At 39.3% G+C, this 19,376-nt stretch overlaps 1 protein-coding gene across 1 annotated transcript; it reads left to right on the top strand.

Annotated features, from left to right (window-relative positions):
- The first annotated feature begins 347 nt into the window (after positions 1–347).
- LOC109935078 (lecithin retinol acyltransferase) lies at positions 348–19,035 on the top strand. The gene is made up of 2 exons (XM_020533766.2): positions 348–865; positions 18,453–19,035. The coding sequence occupies exons 1-2, from the start codon at positions 410–412 to the stop codon at positions 18,603–18,605; spliced, it is 609 nt and encodes a 202-aa protein (XP_020389355.1). The 5' UTR covers positions 348–409; the 3' UTR covers positions 18,606–19,035.
- Positions 19,036–19,376: the final 341 nt, after the last annotated feature.

Raw genomic sequence — 19,376 nt, 5'->3', positions numbered from 1 at the left:
TGTGTGTGTGAGAGAGAGAGGATTGTGTGTGTGTGTGAGAGAGAGAGAGGATTGTGTGTGTGTGTGTGTGTGTGTGTGAGAGAGAGAGAGGATTGTGTGTGTGTGTGAGAGAGAGAGAGAGAGAGTGAGTGAGTGTGGGGCTGGATTCTCATTTTGTCGTTCTCTCTCTCTGTGAGTAGCACCAATATCCCAGCCTTAACCAATCAGCTTCTGTGCTTTGGTGAGTGCCATGTATGAGGTATAAATGACACCGAGAGGATGAAACTGAGTGAGTGAGTAGAGAGCGAGGGACTGTCAGGGAGTGTGTGTGTGTGTGTGCAGGGACTAGGGTGGGGGTGGCGGGAAAAGTGAGTACACAGTGAGTGAGCACTCAGAGCAGAGATTGAGGGGACAGAGAGAGAGAGAGAGAATGGCCTCTGACTCGGACAGTAATGCTAACTGGTGCGAGCCCTCTTCCCTGAAGCGGGGTGACCTGCTGGAGGTGTCCCGCACTCTCTTCACTCACTATGGGATTTATCTGGGAGGACAGAAGGTGGCTCACCTGATGCCCGACATCCTGCCCTTGTTCACCGATGACCAGAAGCTGATCCAGGAGGTAGTGACCAACCAGCGCCTGATCCTGGGCGTTATCTGCAGGACGGCGAGTATCCGGGTGGACTCGGTGGAGGATTTTGCTTATGGAGCCTGTATCCTGGTGAACCACATGGACTCTATGTGCAAGAGCCCTGTGCTTCCCGGGGAAGAGGTGGCGAGGAGAGCAGAGAAACTGGTGGGAAGCACAGAGTACAGCCTGCTCTGGAACAACTGTGAACATTTTGTCACTCACTGTAGGTACGGCACCGCAGTCAGCATCCAGACTGACAAGGTACAGTCCCCAGGGTACAGCCGGCCTGAGCATTAACCTTTACTGAGTCTCTTCTTTAGATAAAATGCATTTTCATTTTCTGCAATCCTGTTTAACCTCTTAATCTCGCCAACTTTATTTCCATCGGCGTTTATTGTTTTAACTTCAATTCAGATAGTTTGCCTATTGAAAGGTTGTGGTTTGGGGAATCAATGGGAGGCTTATCCTGTCTGCAGTAAGTCCGGACGTTCTCTTCTAATAGTAATTAATGATTGGCAAATGCTTTAGATTTGAAACTAAAGTGGCATGCACTCGTAAAGGAAATGGTTTCTGAAAATACCTTCGAATACTTCCCTGGACGATATAGACCAAAATTGCCCGCTTTGACCGAGCGCAAATTTCTATGTTTTCCCTGAAAGACCAGCAGCAGGGACTGAGAACAGTGCAAGCACGTGGTATCAGCTCCCTTTGGACACTAGAGCCTGTAACAGGAACTGGGAAAGACATTGGGCAAGGCGTGTGACAAAATCAGCGGCGTGTCTACAACGCACTCGGTTCTCTAAGTGAATACACCTTGTGTTCAAGCAGAGAAGTGCACTGGGTTCCCCACCACAATTTGTCAGGAGCAAAATGATCCCTGGCAGGGGTTTGCAAAATAATTTCTAGCGATTAGCTGCATTAGCGCCAGTGTAGGTGATCGCTGTTGATCATTCGGAAAGGTGACTTGAAATGTTAGGGACAGCTCATTGGTAAGCAGGCAGGTAAAGAAAAAGATTCGTGTTTTAACTACACAGCGTCCCATTGGGATCCTGGTGGAAATTGTATCGATGATAGGGGGAAGGGGAGAAAGCGGTGCTGAGTTGTAAGATCAGCCACAACAGCAATGAACGGCGTTCTCCTGCTGCAGTTTTCCATATTTCTGTTTCGTCCGATCCGTCCTTCAAGGTTTTACCTCTACTCTTCTGCTGAGGAAAGTCTCACTTGGTCTTGCACCGTTTTCTCATAGTCTCAGAGGAATATAGAGGCATAGGGTCAGGCAGCCAGAACTGGACCCTTCGGTCCAACCAGTCCATGCCGACCATAATCCCAAACTAAACTAGCCCCCACCTGCCTGCTCCTGGCCCCTATCCCTCCACACCTTTCCTATTCACTAAGCGGCAGCGCTTTGAAAGCTTGTGATTTCGAATAAACCTGTTGGACTATACCTGGTGTGGTGTGACTTCTGACTTTGTCCACCCCTGTACAACACGGGCACCTCCACATCATATATTTATCTATGTATCTTTTAAACATTCTAGCTGTGCCCACATCCACCACTCCCCCAGGAAGTTCATTCTACACGGGACGGCTTTCTGTGTAAAAAAAAATGCCCTGCATGTCCTTTTTAAATCTCTCTCCTCTCACCTTAAAAATGTGTCTCCTACTCTTGAAACCCCCATTTTAGGGGGAAAAACACCTACCATTAACCCTCTCCATACAGCTCAGGATTTTATAAATCTCTATAAGGTTACCTATTAACCTCCTAGGCTGCAGTGAAAAAAGTCCCAGCCTATCTAGCCTTTCTTTATAACTCAAACCTTCCATACACAACAATATCCTGGTAAATCTCTTCTGAACCCTCCCCAGCTTAATAATTTCCTTCCTATAACTGGGCGACCCAAACTGGACACAGTATTCCAGAAGAGGCCTCACCAATTTCCTGTACAACCTCAACATAATGTCACAACTCCTACACTCAAAGGACTGAGCAATGAAGGCAAGTGTGCAAACACCTTTTTAACTATCCTGTCTGTATGTGATGCAAACTTCAAAGAATTATGTACCTGCATCCCTAGGTCCCTCTGTTCTACAACACTACCCAAGGCCCTACCATTAACTATATAAGCCCTACTCTTGTTTATTGTACCATAATGCAATACCTCACATTTAACCAGATTGGATGGAGTGCAGTTTTTTGCAATATGACCATCGATATTGATATCAATGCAATGCCTTCAGCCAACCTCTGATCTAGCAAGAATCCGGAGCCCACTTTACTGAAACCAAACATTAGGCTGAAGCAGCACAATCACAGGCTCTGAATTCAACAACCATTACATATGAGATACATATATACACCACACAGGAAAAGCATAAGGTCCATCCACTCACTCCATGGAGTTATTTATGTTTTACTTCGGCCTCCTCCATCTTTCTTCATCTAAATCAATTATTGTAACTTTGACTTTTTTATTGCAAAAATATACTCATAAATTATAAGTACATATAAAGGTCAAAAGCAGAAACTTTGCAGAAAAAGATACCGTGGAATTTGACATTCCTCATCCTGTTGTAAACAAAGGCATTTTCTAGTCGTGCAATGAAACTATTTACATTCCTGCAAAGGCAGCAAGAGGGTCTCAGAGCTTAACAGACCCTTGTTATATTTGGCAGAAAGACTGTAGATGGTGGTCTTTACCAACTGCGTCTTGGCAGCAGCTGCCCAAACTTTTTTGTAACTTCAATATACCTGTCTAACGTCTCCTTAAATGCCTCTGTACTATTGATTTCAATCATTCTCTGTGATCGTGAGATCCAAATTCTCATCACTGTTTGGGTGACTGCAATTTTTGATGACTGTCTTAGATTGATGACAAGCTGTTCCTCACAAGAGGAAACTTTCTGTCTGTATCCACACCATGGAACCTTTCACCATTTTCAAGACCTTGAATTGGTCTCTCCGCAGTCTTTTTGAGAGGACAGAGCCAGCTGTTCAGTCCCTTTCTGATGTGAATGCATTTACATTTCTGGTATAATCCTTGTAAATTTTCTCTGCACTAACTCAAGTGCCTCCTTTCTAACATGGCACATAGTACGCTGAGTGTGATCTAACCAAGTTTCCATTCAGGTTTAGTATAACGTTCTACATTTCAATTCTACCAAAAAAAAGACTCGCAATTTTTGCAATCACCAAACAGCCTTACAACCATTAAAGTACCTTTTGAAGATTAACCACTCTCCTAATATAAGAAACACATTTAGCACACAACAGACTCCCAGAAACTGTAATGTGATAATGGCCAGGTTAACTTATCTTTCATGGTGTTGATTGAGTATCAGTGTTGGCCAGGATGCTGGGAATACCCCCAGGGTCATAGTGAAATACTGTTCTAGACAGGCAGCTGGGGATTTGTTTTAACATGCAGCTGGAATCCAGCACATCTGAGGGTGCAATACTCACTCTGTACCATACAGGAATAAATCAAAGCCACACAAATGAAAATTTGATTCACACAAGTCAACCACTTGTGTTTCTCTCATTTGATAATCCCTTTGGTGTTCCTTGCCTGGAGAGAACTTTCAATGTTAGAATTTGATGACTTGTTACCATTTGTGCTTCTTTCAGCAAGTATCATTGCATTGTAGTTTGTTTTTGTCCTTTCTGAACTGCCTTTGGCACTTTGTTGGTACAATGTTTCAGTGCATTGCCTCTTCCCAGAACAGTCTGTTCACAGCTGCTACTTCCCAGCGAGGAAATTCATTTTTAGCTTGCAAATTCCTTCGATATTTACACTTGGGAGAAAGTTGAGTACAATTGCATGTGACGCTTGCTCACATCTGATGGGACTTTGTTCATTCATCTCAGAATCAAGTGCACTGTTTCGTTAAATAAAAATTGCACAAAAGTTACATTATAGACATCATTTTGTCTTTGGCTATAATAACAACATTACATATTGCTACTAGGTCTTCCCAAGACATACTTGGATATAATTTTCAGACCTATCTTTGATAGACTCACTCATCCAACATTTGATCAGAAATTTTTTGTCAGAAAGAACACAAAATAGAAGGACAGCAACAGCACTTTTCTGTTTCTTAATCAGGTGCAGTTTTAAAATATATATAAAGATTCATTCATCTGAATATATCTATCCAGGCTCCTAACAGCAGTTTTTTGCATTAGGAGAATAGGAAAGGACTTTGCATGTTGTAGGATTGAAAGAATTGAATCATGCAAGTGATACAGTAGAAATAGCCACAATTTCTTCAGTCTATGGTAATCCATAGCTTTACTATTATTTGACAGAAGAAGCAAAATGGTCAGTGATCATTAGATCCATGATCGTACTGAGTTTCTAGTTATTGACTAAAAGCCAAAAGAATTGCGGATGCTGTAAATCAGAAACAAAAACAGAAGTTGCTGGAAAAGCTCAGCAGGTCTGGCAGCACCTGTGAAGAGAAAATCAGAGTTAATATTTCGGGTTAACTGAGTTCTGAGGAAGGGTTACCCGACCTGAAACATTAACTCTGATTTCTCTTCACAGATACTGCCAGACCTGCTGAACTTTTCCAGCAGCTTCTGTTTTTGTTTCTGGTTACTGACACCCAAGTCAGAAACTCATAGATTGTTGTGGAACACTGATTGTAGCCCGCATCTCTACCCAAATTCCACTGGACCATACCATTTTCATGCAGAAGTAGATATCCTGCGGTGACTCCAAAGTTATTCATCTGTTACTTACTTCCACGGCATCATCCAGCAAGGACTGGCTAGGGCTAAGAAAGTAATGTGAGCTCATGGAGGAGGAAGACTGAGCTGAAGGTGAACAAAAAGCTTGGAAGCTCAAGTCAAATACTGGTGAGATTTTAGTCTGTAACTTAGTTTACATGGGAGGCAGTGGTCTAATTGTATTATCGTTAGATTATTAATCCACAAAATTGATTAATATTATGGGGACCCGGGTTCAAATCCCACTATGGCAGTTGGTGGAATTTGAATTCAATAAGGGATCTGGAGTTAAAGGTCCAATGATGACCACGAAACTATTGTTGACTGTTCAGAAAAATCCATCTGATTCACTAATGTCCTTTAAGGAAGGAAATCTATTGTCCTTACCTGGTCTAACCTACATGTGACTCCAGACCCACAACAATAAATGCTGGCCTGGCCAGAGATGCTCACACACTGTGAGTGAATAAAAGAATGTGTGGCCTTACCTTCTAATGGACCTGTTTCAGAGTGTTTTGCATTATTAAGGAGTGATAATCTGTTTGAATGGTGAATCAACCTTGCACCAGTTCCATTTGGGAAGTAAGTGACAACACCATGTTCTATATAAATGACCTAACAATTGTAAAAGGCACTTAACAATATCCACTTGACGTACAACACAAACCTCAGAACCCTTGTAACATTTTGTTAAAATTACTTTCAAAAGTACTATCATATTGGGTGAACATTAAGTCTGAGATTAAAGAAACCTGATAAATATATTAGTTTTTTACTTTTGTTCTGGAATCCTAATTGAATGTGGAGTACAGGAATAATAGCTTCCAGAAGCTAGAACGCTTTAAGAAAGTTGTAGAGTGTTCACTTACTAATGAAGAGTAAGTATTAATTGTACATTTACTGACAAATAGAATGTAAACTAAAAAAAATTAGGATATCTAGTGCAGTGATTGTAATGAGGTCAGCTAGGTGGACCTCATAGAATATGAGTTCCCTGATTGGGGCTATTAATCTGGTCCAATCAGGGAGCCCTAGCTAACAGATATAAACAGGAGTGTCAGAGATTTTCTTCACTCTGAGAGCTGGCTCTGAGGGAGCTAGATCAGCGTTAAGGACTCTCCATGTGTAAATAAAGGGTGACTTGGTGCAGGATACCAACCTGTGTGCAGTTATTTCAATAGCTCCACCTCCATTGCCTTTCTTGAATCTCCAATATGTCTCTAAACTGTCAGAGTGCTTGTGCATCATTGAGTATTTGGGAAAGACCAAAGCCATTGTCATTTATTCCTGCTACAAAATTGTTCCCTAGTCACTGCATCAATCTCTGTCCTTTGGCAATTGACTGAGGTTGAATCAAACTGTTCACAATCCTGGTGTCATTGGCTCCTGAGGTGAGTGGCACTAATCTGTGCCATCACTGTGGCCATCCATTTCTACCTTTGTTTCATTTCCGAACTCCACCTGTGTCTCTGTTGATTTGCTACTGAACCGTCCTCATCCATGCCTTTGTTACCTCCAGACCTGAGTATTCCAGTGCTTTCCTGACCAGTTTTGCACATTCATCTCCATGCACCTGGCCATCCTAAACTGTGCTACTTGTGCCCTTCCTTGCACCAAGTCTTTTCCCATCGCTCCTCTGGTCCTTGACCTACAGAGGCTGTCAGCTATGAAGCACCTTTGCCTCAAAGAAGTTCTTATCCTCATTTTTGAATCAGTGGATCTTCCTTTCCATATCTGAAACATCCTCCAGACTGAAACCTTCAGGTGTTTGTGCTTTTCTAATTCTAACTTCTTGAATATCCTGAATTTTAACTGCCCCAGCATTGATACCCATACCTTTAGGTGTATAGGCTTTAATCTTTGGAGTTCCCTCTCTACATCTCTTTGTCTCTCAACTTCACTTTTGTCCCTTTAAAAGTTTCTAAAAACTTATCTCTTTGACCAAACTTTTGTTCATCTGCCCAATGTCTCTGTATGTGGCTTTTCATCAAAGTTCATAAATGTTTCTGTGAAGTGGCCTGGGACATTTTACAATGTTTAGGGCTCTACAAAAATATAATTGTTGTTTGTTTACAAGGTTTTCAACTGCAACGTTATATTAGAAGCAAAACATATTGGTAGGCAGGTAATTCCTTCAACATACAATATGTTTTTAGTCGCTACTTTAAAGGAAACATGCTTTTTAACTATATGTATAAAGATTAATGAACATTATTTAAATTAATGCAATGTAACATGAGGTCAGGGGCTAATCAGCAACAGCTGTACCTCATTTGTCTGTTAGGCCCTAACTAATTTTCATCAAAATAATGGAAACTTTGTTCCTCGTTCCCTTTTATTTCCTAAAATAATGTAAAAACATTTTTGAATTAATTTCTGCGAAACTCAAAAGGGCGAATTCAAAATAAGTACATCTTTTAAAGAAAAAGAATAAATTAATTAATTTTGAAATCCTTTAAGAAATACATTTACATGTTCTTGAATCTTCATTACAGTACTGCATACGATAATTACATTTTTACAAGATTCACAAAAAAAAATTGTCCATGGTTACTTAGTTTTGGAATTAGGCTACAGGATTCTTGTGCTGGGATCAGTCCCGGTTTAGCATTTCTGAGATTTTCTGGAGATTGGAGATATTGACCACGGATTGGGGGTGACGTGGGGAAAGAGCTTAGTTGTAATGCTGACAATTCTCTATCATCATTGTGCATTGTTAAACTTGTCTCTTAGGCCAGTCACTTTGGGGCTAGATGCATTATGAAGGTACCTTCTGATTTAAAACATTTATGATTGCATTTTTGATTGCTGTTAACATCAAAGGAGCTGGTTTGTATTACAGTAATATGTAGTAGAACAAAGAACAGTACACCACTGGAACAGGCCCTTCAGCCCTCCAAGTCTGCGCCGACATATTTTGCCTTTCCATTCTAAAACTGTCTTCACTTACAGGATCCGTATCCCTCTATTCCCTTCTTATTCAAGTATTCATCGAGGTGTTTCTTGAATGCTACTATTGTGTCTGTTTCCACTGTCTCCTCTGGCAGCATGTTCCAGGCACTCACCACCCTTTGTTTGAAAAACTTGCCTTGCACATCTTTTTTAAACTTGCCCCCCTGCACCTTGAACCTGTGCCCCCTAATAATTGACCCCTCCACCCTGGGAAAAAGCCTCATACTTTCCACTCTATCCATGCAATTCACAATCTTACAAACTTCTATCAGGTCGCCCCCTCAACCTCCTGTGTCCCAGTGAAAACAAGCCCAGTCTAACCACCCATCATTCATAGCTAAAATCCCCATACCAGGCATCATCCTAGTAAACCTTTTCTGTACCCTCTCAAAAGCATTGACATCCACATCCACAGTGTGGTGACCAGAAGTACTTCATCTAACATTGCAAATAACCAGACCACAGAATAATTCTAACTTCTAACGTTTAAATGGAGCCCCACTTTCTGTTGCATAGTATCTTCTAATGAAATACTCTGACAACTTGACTACTCAAGTGTAACAATTGAAATAACATTTTCTCTATCTGTTTCCATTGTTGAGGTATGGCTTCACAGTCACCGGAAACCTCTTAGAATTCCTCCTAAGTAACTCTGATGTGATATATAACTTCTGATGCTGTTGTGCATTCGCACTTCTGGCAGGCATGAGAAGATGTTATTGGGGAATTAAAGATATTGCTTGGAGTCATCAAGACATTTTTAGTGTGATCAAATGCAATAGATAACAAGGAAAGGAGCTGTTTGGCAGGGTAACTAGGAGCTTAATCAGAGAGGTGGGTTTTTAAAAGAGAGTTTGAAGGAAGAATGGGCAATAGGAGAGGTAAAGTGTTTAGGGAGGGACTCCCAGACAATTGAATCTGCACAAATTGTATTTCATTTAGGAATATTTCTTCTCAAACTGAGCAGTAATGGAATGAGTCAGAATTCCCAAAAATTTCAATATTTTGATGGTAATCTTAGTCATGTTCCCATAAATAGAGAGCAAGCAAGACGCAGCAAGTCAACTATTCCATTTCTTTCACTTGATTGCATTTAATTGGGACCTGCATCAGGAAACCTTTCATCCAAATGCCACATCCATATTCCTTTTTATTAGATCCCTTCATCACTGAAAACTGATTGTATTCTCAGTCCACAATTTTAAACACTCCTATGAAATCACTCCACAATCTCAATTGTCCTTTCTTTTTATACCTGTGCTTCTGCACCAGGTAGCATTTTAGTGAATCGATGCTGTATCTAATATTTTGGCTTCCACATTATATCCACAGATTGAAAACAGAAGCAGCACTGCAACTGTGATTTTGTATGGTGTTCTTAAAAAGTTATGTTGCCATTTTTCTGAATTTTCTATTTCACATCTCCTACCAAAATTGAACCTTTTAAAGTTTTAATTTTGGAAACCTTGCATGCAGTTTTGAGGCCGCTTTTAAGATTCTGCAAACCCTTATCATCCAAATCCCTCTGCTCCTCCACCAGCTTTCCTATTCAAAGTACAATTAAAGTCCTTGATTTTTATCACTATTCCAGCGTCATGGCCATTTTATTTTGCTTTCCTTGCTGAGAATTCTGTCTCGTATATTCTGCCTCGTGACTGAACTTTCTTTATGTCCTTAAGGCTGGATATTGTATGAGCCTTTTGTCACTTTTGGCGGTAAATGGTGGAAGTGGCAGAGACAAATTGAGCAGGCACAGCAACTCTGGAAATCTGTACCATGTCCTCCAGGAGGTACATTAACTCCTTGGCATCAGTTTAATTGAAAAGCTCAACTGTAGTTTAGTTGAAGTAGTCGCTGAAGAACTTTTCTGTAACAAATGGCTTAGATTCAGCAAACAGTAGACTGTTCCTTTTTATATGAGGCAGCAGCAAAGCTGAAACCAATCTTTAACTGGGTCAATATCATATACTAAATGTTTCAATATGCAGCACTCAATTTGTATGAACACATTCACTTGAACTGTGAGTTTTCTGTGTTTCACTGCTAGTCTGAGAATGAGTGTGTGCTGACATTATGCAGAGGAGAGTTCATGGGGTTTTGCTTGTTTTTAGTGACTCACGAAAGTATCGTATGTCATTCTACCAGGCTAATTCCTACAATGGCAGGACTGACGTATGAAGAAAGATTGGATCAGTTAGGATTATATTCACTGGAGTCTGAAGAGTTAGGGGGAATTTCATAGAAACCTATAAAATTCCAACAGGACTAGACAGGGTAAATGCAGGAAGAATGTTCCTGATGACCAGGGAGTCCAGAGCCCAGGGTCACAGTCTAAGGATGTGGGGTGGGCCCTTTAGGACAGAGATAAGGAGAAATTTCTTCACCCAGAGAGTGGTGAGCCTGTGGAATTTTCTGCAATGTTTAGTGGTTGAAGCCAAAACATTGAATGTTTTCTAGAAGGATATATAGTTCTTAAGGCTAAAGGGCTCAAAGGCAATGGGGAGAAAGCAGGAACAAGGTATGGAGTTGAATGATCAGTCATGATTGTATTAAATGGCACAGCAGGCTCAAAAAACCAAATGGCCTACTCCTGCTCCTATTTTCTACGTTTCTATGTTTATTGAAGTTTTCTGTCTGCAATATTTGTTTCTAATATAACATGTTTATAATCTTGTTTGCATTTTGTCTTCAGTTCATAAAGAACCTTTTGGTGGACTTGGTTTATGTTCACACACCTTTCAGAACAAACCTACATCAGTTTTTCTTTTGTTTGAATGAAGCCTTTAGAACATTGTTTTTGCAATGTCAAGGTTCAGGAAATCCAGGTCTTCAGATACATGTTGGGATGCCTTGAAAGTGCTGACGCATTGACTTCACCGGAACTTCCTGAGTTTTCCAGAACCCTCCAAGAAAATCTCTAATTGTAAATTAGAGATGTGGAATTCAGAAGGTTCTGTCACACTTACCTGGATAGTTGTCCAGGAAATCTGAGACCAATTAAAACCTATTCTAACTCCTGGGTAACTCTACAACTGACCATTACCGCCTCATTCACCTGCATACAAACATACCTTACAAACCTAGTTTCTCTTGTAGCTTTTCAATGAAGCTTTAGATACTAGAATATGGCAGCTCCTGTTGCAAAAAAAAGGCTGTGAATTCCACTAAAATTGCCTGGGCCCTTCTCTATAAGGATTCCTGTATTTGATAAATTCCTCAGGATCTTCCATTAGAATGTTGTCTTCAAAATATCACAGAAGTAACTGTGTAACTTTTATCTGATCTGGGTCATAAGAATCAATTAATCTCCAATGGAAGTCTTTGGCCAATGAGTTAAATGGCAAATATTTTATGATAGATTCTTACAGAACAGGAGAAGGATTGTCAGCCCATCAGTTTGTATTTACCTATGAAGCATGCATATTCATCAGACTCCTGCCCAATTCCCATTTGTGGAAACAGATTCCATCATCCTTTGGGAAGAGCATTCCAAATCTCAATAATTGGCTAACCGTCTCCCCTCTAGGTATCCTTCCTACTTTGAATCCATGAACTCTAGATATTAATCCACACTCTAGAGGGAATATTTCCCCCTAGTTGTTCTATTAAACCCTCTTGTTATCTTGAATTTTTATTTAGTTATCTTCTCTTGTAAGGTGGACTTTTCTAAATTTTCCACTGTCTCCTCCTTACAAGCCGAAGTTCTTGATCCCAGTTAGCATTATCCTTGTAAATCTCTCCTGTTCCCTGCCTAAACCTTTATGTTTTTCCAAAGTACAGTGCCTGGAATTGTTCATAATTATCCATTTGAGACTTAGGCATTTAAAAGTTGCAGCACGATCTCCTTCCTTTTAGTTTTCATTCGTTCATTTAGAAATTTAGTAACTTAAATTCTTTTTGCCCACTTTGTCAACATGATATGCCATCTTTTTAAGGTGTTATTATCCCAGTTGATGGTAATACTAGACAAGTCAGACTTCAGAAGGGCCTGGCTTGATAGATCATCTATTTTGTTTTGTTAGTTAAAATAGCGGTCAGTCGCTGAAATATATTCACACGTTCACATAAGAAAGAAAACCAAACCTAGATTGTGTATGTATATATTATATACTGCAGTTAGAAAGATCTGAACACAAACATTAAAACCAAGTTTCAACCTGTTTCCTAACACAGTAATAGTTACAGAAACTGCAGAAATCATTACTCAAATCTCAACTCTTAAGTTTCTCCTTAACTGACTCTTTTCAGCATTTCTTTCTTGAACTGTAGAGACAATATTACAATTCTTCTCTGAGACTGTGTATCTTCACAATTCTGATTACCTAAACTTCTCAAACCTCTCCTATTTCCAAACTTGCCTGGTTTGGAAGCTTCATAAACTGGGAAAAGGAGAACTGATCCTGCTAGGAGATATTCTTTTCAGCTGAACTCTTCTAGGAAAGAAACTAAAGCTCACTTTGGAGCTTGAGCTCAACTCCTCATTCTATTTAACTGAAGTCTGAATTCTCCGCTGTGCAGTCAAAACAAAACTAATGGTTTAATGTATTTATATTGTCTGCCTTAAACTGAAAAGTGTAAATATTTCATTCCATTGACATCCCAAGCCCTTGTGTGCTGTTGCATGTTTTCTTGAACTGGCACATTTAGATCACTGTTCCAGAATGAATTTCTGACCTTTTATTTTAAAAAAAATCCTCAGCATTGACACACATCCAAATGTTTGTCCTATTTAAAACAATCCAAATACCAAAAATTGTAATGTATTCTGCAAGTGTTTCATCACAATTGATTTGCATATGGAGGGTCACATCTTCTCATCTTCACTTGTTTCTCAGCTACAATCTTCAAAATCTTGCCATTTATTGTATAGTGCCTCCTATTATTAGTCCTCCAAAAGTACGCCATTCAACATTTCTATGCACAGAATTCTATCTGCCATACTGTGCCCATTCCACCATCATGTCTGTCCTCCTGAAGCTGATAAGTAACTTCATCATTATCTACCACTTAGCCAGGTTTAACCATTCAAAACCAGTTAAAGTTGATAACATCTTTAAAATGAGATAAAGCATAAATGGCAGTTTTAAGTCTTGAATCCGTTACAACAGAATTGTCCTTTTGTGTGTCTCTAATTGTATAAATTTGAGCCTTGCTGATGACTTGGCTTATATTTTCATTCCCTCAATTGGGTAAACTGCCTGGCTCTTTCTGTCATTTGTTCACTCTTACATATTGCAGCATCATCGGATAGCTAGCCTAAGGCAGGATATGGAAAATCTGGCCAGTGTATCAAATTTAAAAGGATGTATGCAAGTACAGCTAGAAGTCTAGACATAGGAACAAATACTGTTTTAGCTTTTGTCAAACTTTCAAGTTTTTAACTCTATGGTGTTTAATGTTAAATAAAACTGAATGGGCAAGAGGATGGCAGATAGAATATTATGTGGATAAGTGTGAGGTTCCCCACTTTTGTGGAACGAACAAAGGTATTTCTTAAATGGTGATCAACTGCAAAGTGTCCAAATGGACCTTGGTGTCCTTGTTCATAAGTACCTGAATGCAGGTGCAGCAAGGAATTTAGACAGAAAATATTTTCACAGGAAGATCTGTGCACAGGATCAAAAAGGTTTTGTTTCAAATGTTTAGAACAGTAGTGAGACCATATTTGGAGAGCTGTGTACGTTCTGGTCCAATTGTCAAAGGAAGGATATATTTGCTACCTAGCAGGTTCAGCGAATGTTCATGAGACTGATCCCTGGGATGGTAAGACTGTCCTTTGAGGAGACTGGTCTTGTATTCACTAGAGTTTAGAAGAATGAGAGATGATCTCACAGAAACATACAGAGTTCTTAAAGGGATAGACAGAGTTGATGCAGAAAGGATATTTCCACTGACTGAGGGGCCTAGATCCATGCAACACAGTCTCAGAATAAAAGGCAAGCCATTCGGACTGAGATGAGGAGGAACGTCTTCATTCAGATTTTTCCTTGGAATCCTCAATCCCAGAGGACTGTGGAACTTAATATTTAAAAGGTCAAAACAGAGATGAATAGATTTCTAATTACTGATGACATAGAAACAGCATGGGAATATGGTGTTGAGATGGATGATTAGCCATGATCTAGAATAGCCGAGGAAGTTCGAGGGGCTAAAAGGGCCTACTCCTGTTCCAGTTTCCTGTAAAAGAATTGTCAAGAAAATAAGTGAAACTTCCAATGTGAAGGAACTTAGCTGATTCTGTGCGCAAGCGAGGCCAAAAATGGTCTCATGGCTACATACGCTGGATACAAGGAGGATCTCTCTACTCTGTACTTGACAATGCTTTTCCCAGAAAACAGCAGTTTAGCATGACCAGCAGAAGGTAATAGCTTAGGGTCAATCTGTACTGCACCCATGTCACCTTGGAATAAACAAACTCCCAAGAGATTTAACACTTGTGGAATTTGCCAGAGTGAGGTCCCCTGACAATACCATGGATGACCTTAAATATGCATGCCTCTAAGTTTTGTCTGCCAACTTGTTCCACATTTACTGCTTGTTTGTGCCAAGCCCTTGCACAAACAGTCTTCCTTTGCTTCTTAGACAAGCCTGTTTCTCAGTCAGCCTGGAGTAAATCTGGACCTGGTTATGCAACAATTTGTCACTAGACATGTGTGCTACTTAGCATCTCAGGGGGATTTTTCTCAAGTTTTGAACAATTACATACAATCAATCTCTTTGTTAACCCTATTTTTCACTCTGTTCTATTCACCTGAAGGCATTCATTTCTTGTTGTAACTGCTGAGGTACCCACCACTGGGTTCTCTTGCAGAAGTGGCCATGTGTGAACCTTTGATGGGCTGTGTCGACTGACAAGTTGTCTACAGGAGCATCACTATCAAACTCAATCCTTTCCTTATCTCATGTTCATGTAGGCATCATGCATGCTGTTTGCCTCATATTCCTTCTTTCTCCTCTCCTTCAGCCATCTGCAATGGCTAAGATCAATTGTAACATTCTTGCTATTGATTGAGTAGATACGTTAGCAAACCTTAGGGACCAAACCACTGGTCCATAGTGAACTGTTACTTACTAAAGAAACTTAGAGTTTTTGGGGCACTCTTGGTTTGGTGTTATCTTGGGAACTTGGAGCCACCCAAAGTTACCTGTGGTATGTCATAACCTGCACATAACTCTTCATTACCTTTCAGCTCTTTACCTAGAAACATAGGAATAAGAGCAGGAGTAGGCCATTCAGTCCTTCAAGCCTGCTCCATCGTTCATTATGATCATGGCTGATCAGCCAACTCAGTAACCCTTCTCTCATTTTCTCCTCATAGTGTTTGATCTCTTCAGCACTAAGGACTATATCTGTCCCCTCCTAAGAAACATTGAATGATTTGGCCTCAACCACTTTATATGGCACAGAATTCCACAAGCTAGGTGAAGAAATTTCTCCTCATCTTAGTCCTAAATGGCCTACCAATATCCTTGAACTGTGACCCCTGGTTCTGGATGTTCTGGTCATCGGGAACATCCTTCCTGTGTTTACTCTGTATAGTGCTGATAGAATTTTATAAGTTTCTGTGAGATCCCTCCTCATTCTACTAAACCGCAGTGAATATAATCCTAACCAATCTAGTCTCTCTGTCAATCCTGCCATCCCAGGAATCAGTCTGGTAAACCTCTATTATACTCCCTCCATTGCTAAAACATGCTTCCTCAGGTAAAGAGACCAAAACTGTACACAATATTCCATGTGTGGTTTCACCAAGGCCCTGTACAATTGCAGAAAGGCGTCCCTGCTCCTGTACTCAAATCTTTTTGCTATAAAGTCCTACATACCATTTGCCTGCAGCTGGTGTAAAAGGACATGCAGGGCTCATTACACTCCCCCTATCCCAATCTATCACCAGCCGTTACAAAATAGAACCCAACAAAGAATTAATTCAAGGGCAGCTAATCCTAGTTTTGCGATGTGGCTACAACTGACTGATCTCAACCAATGGATAGAGATAGCTTTGTCCATGGACTTGGCATTCTGTTGCCCAGGAAACATAAGCAGATAAATGCAAGCAATGGGTGCCATGGAGCTCTCTGGTTCCCTGTGAATGGACTCTTCCATACTGTTCCATGGCTTCCACAGCAGCTACTTGCATTTATCAAATTGTTCTGCTGTTAAATGAAATGAACTCTTCCTGTGCTGCATTCTTTGTCCCATTTCCATTCACTACCATGAAGCCACTATTCAGTGCTGTGTCTGGAATATTGAACAAGTTCCTGTCCTAATGAGGTTGTTCCAAACTTTCAGGGTTTGTTTATTCAAGTTAGTTCATTTCGGATTACTTTCAGCTTTGTAGTTTGATCTGGAGGGTACGTCTTTGTGTATGGACTTGCAAACAGACCTAAAAGTTGTCTTCAGACGTGTTTTTACCATTTCAGAGTGTAAATTAGGATAGGTGAGTTCTATTGATATAAAACTGCAACTTGATCAAGTAATTTAAGAATCTACGTATGTAAAATATTAACCATTAAGTGTAAAAATAACACATCAGCATGTTTTCAAATATCATTTGACCACTATCTCCAGAACTTGTAAGATATGACAGTTGCAAATAAGGAGCTTGGTCATTTAAAAAAGCAGTTGGCAAATATTTAGTTTTTGCATGCTTGGATAGTAATGTACCAAACTACAGTTGCACGCTTTGGCTATATTGGGAGATTGCATGAGCGACATTCCTAACGAACACTCAATCTTGTTCAGGCCTTTGGAGTTGTGGGTGACAGGAGTTTTGGAGTGATGTGTGGGAGAGGTGGGGGCAAGGGTTGTTGAAATGAGTGGATAAATAATTTCAGCCTCTTATGGATTTCTTGAACAAGTATGTTTCACTCCAGGAACTGATGTTCTAATACATAAATAAAGCACCTTCATTGAAAGGCAAAGATAGTATCTAATTTCAATTATGATTTTATTTTATAAACAACATAATATTCTATCCCATCATTTCAGAATGAAAAAAAATCATATTTCAAATTTCAACTGATGTTAAATTTCTTCCAAATGCTTTTAAATCACAAAATAAGAAGGAACTGAATGATATTTGTATACATATGCAATAATTTGTTTATTCCTTATTTGAAATCCTAGTGACATCACACTGCTTATCTGCAAGGCTGCATGTTAGTTTTACTTAACACCTCACTTCAGCTTGCTCACTCCTCATCTTTCCAAAATCAACCCTATTCCAAAATTTTTTAGATATCAATTTTCACCTATTCTGTTTCAACTTTAGAACTGGTTCCTATTCCTAAGGATTTCAGCTCCTTATTTCCTCTCTCCTTATGGGTGTACTGCTCCAGGAAGGAGTCCTACACTCAGAATTTAGACATTTCAGTCCCTTTTTAGTATTGTTGCCTTTTGATTGTAGTAACTAGTGAACTGCATTGAGAACTTTATTCCCCTGTTTTGCCGTGCTAACTAAGTATGATGGATCGAGAGATTTTCTTCACAACAAATATGGCTGAATTTGTATGCAGTTGTGTTTTTATGCCTAGTTATATATAAAAAATCAATTTTGCTTTGCCATATAATTAAAATGAAAGAAATTAGTTTTGGAGGGTAGTCAGATTGGGTTTTCTCTAGTTCGCCATAGCAACTGAGTAATGTAATGAAGTCCAACCAGACACCATCCACAGTAAACAATGAATAAATGTCAGAAAAGTTTAGGTATAGTAACATCCTCAACAATGGATTTGTAGAAACAATCTTACAATTGTCAGCCATAAAAAATATTCCAGTTAATGTAAAAAAATTGTGTTGGATTTTTTGTTTTATTTTGCTTTTCTCAATTCCTTATGAAGATCACAAGTAGTGTTACTGGATATTTAGTAAGGTCTTACACGAGATTATTTATACAGTAGATTTGTGTATTGCAGATTAATTTACAACAAGTGCATTTTAAGACTTCCCCAGATGATCCCATGTTCAAATTTGCAACAAACCTTAAACTTAAGGCATTCAAACTGGGATTCCAGTACTCCAGTATCTTAAGGATTTCTCTGGGGATCATTTATTGATTAATATTTTCTGTATATTGAAAATAATACTTGCTCAATAATAATCCTGAACTGGTTCTGCACTGCCGCCATTGAATTTTAGGTAATTTGCAATGTTTTATTTTGCAGTTCTGTGAAGCAGTGAAGACTGTAATTCGGGACCAAAGGAGCGTTTTTGTCACTGCTGCTTTAGGACTTGCCGGGATTTTTTGCCTGGGTTTTGGGCCCTCCACCACTCTCCCTACAGTCCTCATACCATTCTTCCTATGGATGGCTGGCTAATTTATGCAGTGACTTGCAATGCAATGTAAATATGTGTTATAGCAGTCTAATTATGTACAAAGAGAAGCAATATGATTTATAAATATTCACCCATTTCAGTAAAAATTAATTTGTCCCTTTTGTGAGATGTAGCTCCATTAATACATAAAACAAAATTGGATTTGGCTTACTCATGTACTGAATAGACTCCTAAAATCAAATATTTTAATGAGACTTTCTTGCTTCATAACATTAAAGATATGCTATGTTTGAAATCTTGAATTTTTAAAAAATAATTTTATATTTTGACTATTCCTCTATGTTTTGTCTTTTACTTATACTAACTGTTCAGTTTTGGCCATATGGACATCATACTCCATGGATTGTATATCCAAATATGTATTTGGTCAGTGAACATTAATAGTTTTTTTTAAATGGCACTATAAATACTGTGGACAGTGGATCACATGATTTTCAGATTAAAAAAGCAAAATGGTTTTTAAAATCGACTCAGTTTAACTTTTATTTTGTCAGCACGTACAAGCGTTACTGCACTAAACGTCACAACTTCTAAATAGTCAATTTGCACATAAAGTAATCTCCAATTCATCACTAAAAATTTCATTTTTATGAACAAGGAGATGATTGTGCTGGAAAAGGAAATGATGCTAATCAATGATGGAGAGATTGTTCTTATTAGAAATGGACACTTATTCACCTACATTTCACTCAAAATGGCCAGTGTATTGTCTTTTAAACTCACACCAGAAATTGCTTGCAAATTTCTGGGAA

This window comes from Rhincodon typus, chromosome 1 (assembly GCF_021869965.1).
Source record: "Rhincodon typus isolate 14 chromosome 1, sRhiTyp1.1, whole genome shotgun sequence".
In the NCBI taxonomy this organism is placed as follows: Eukaryota; Metazoa; Chordata; class Chondrichthyes; order Orectolobiformes; family Rhincodontidae; genus Rhincodon; species Rhincodon typus.
This window is presented reverse-complemented; position numbering and strand designations above follow the sequence as displayed.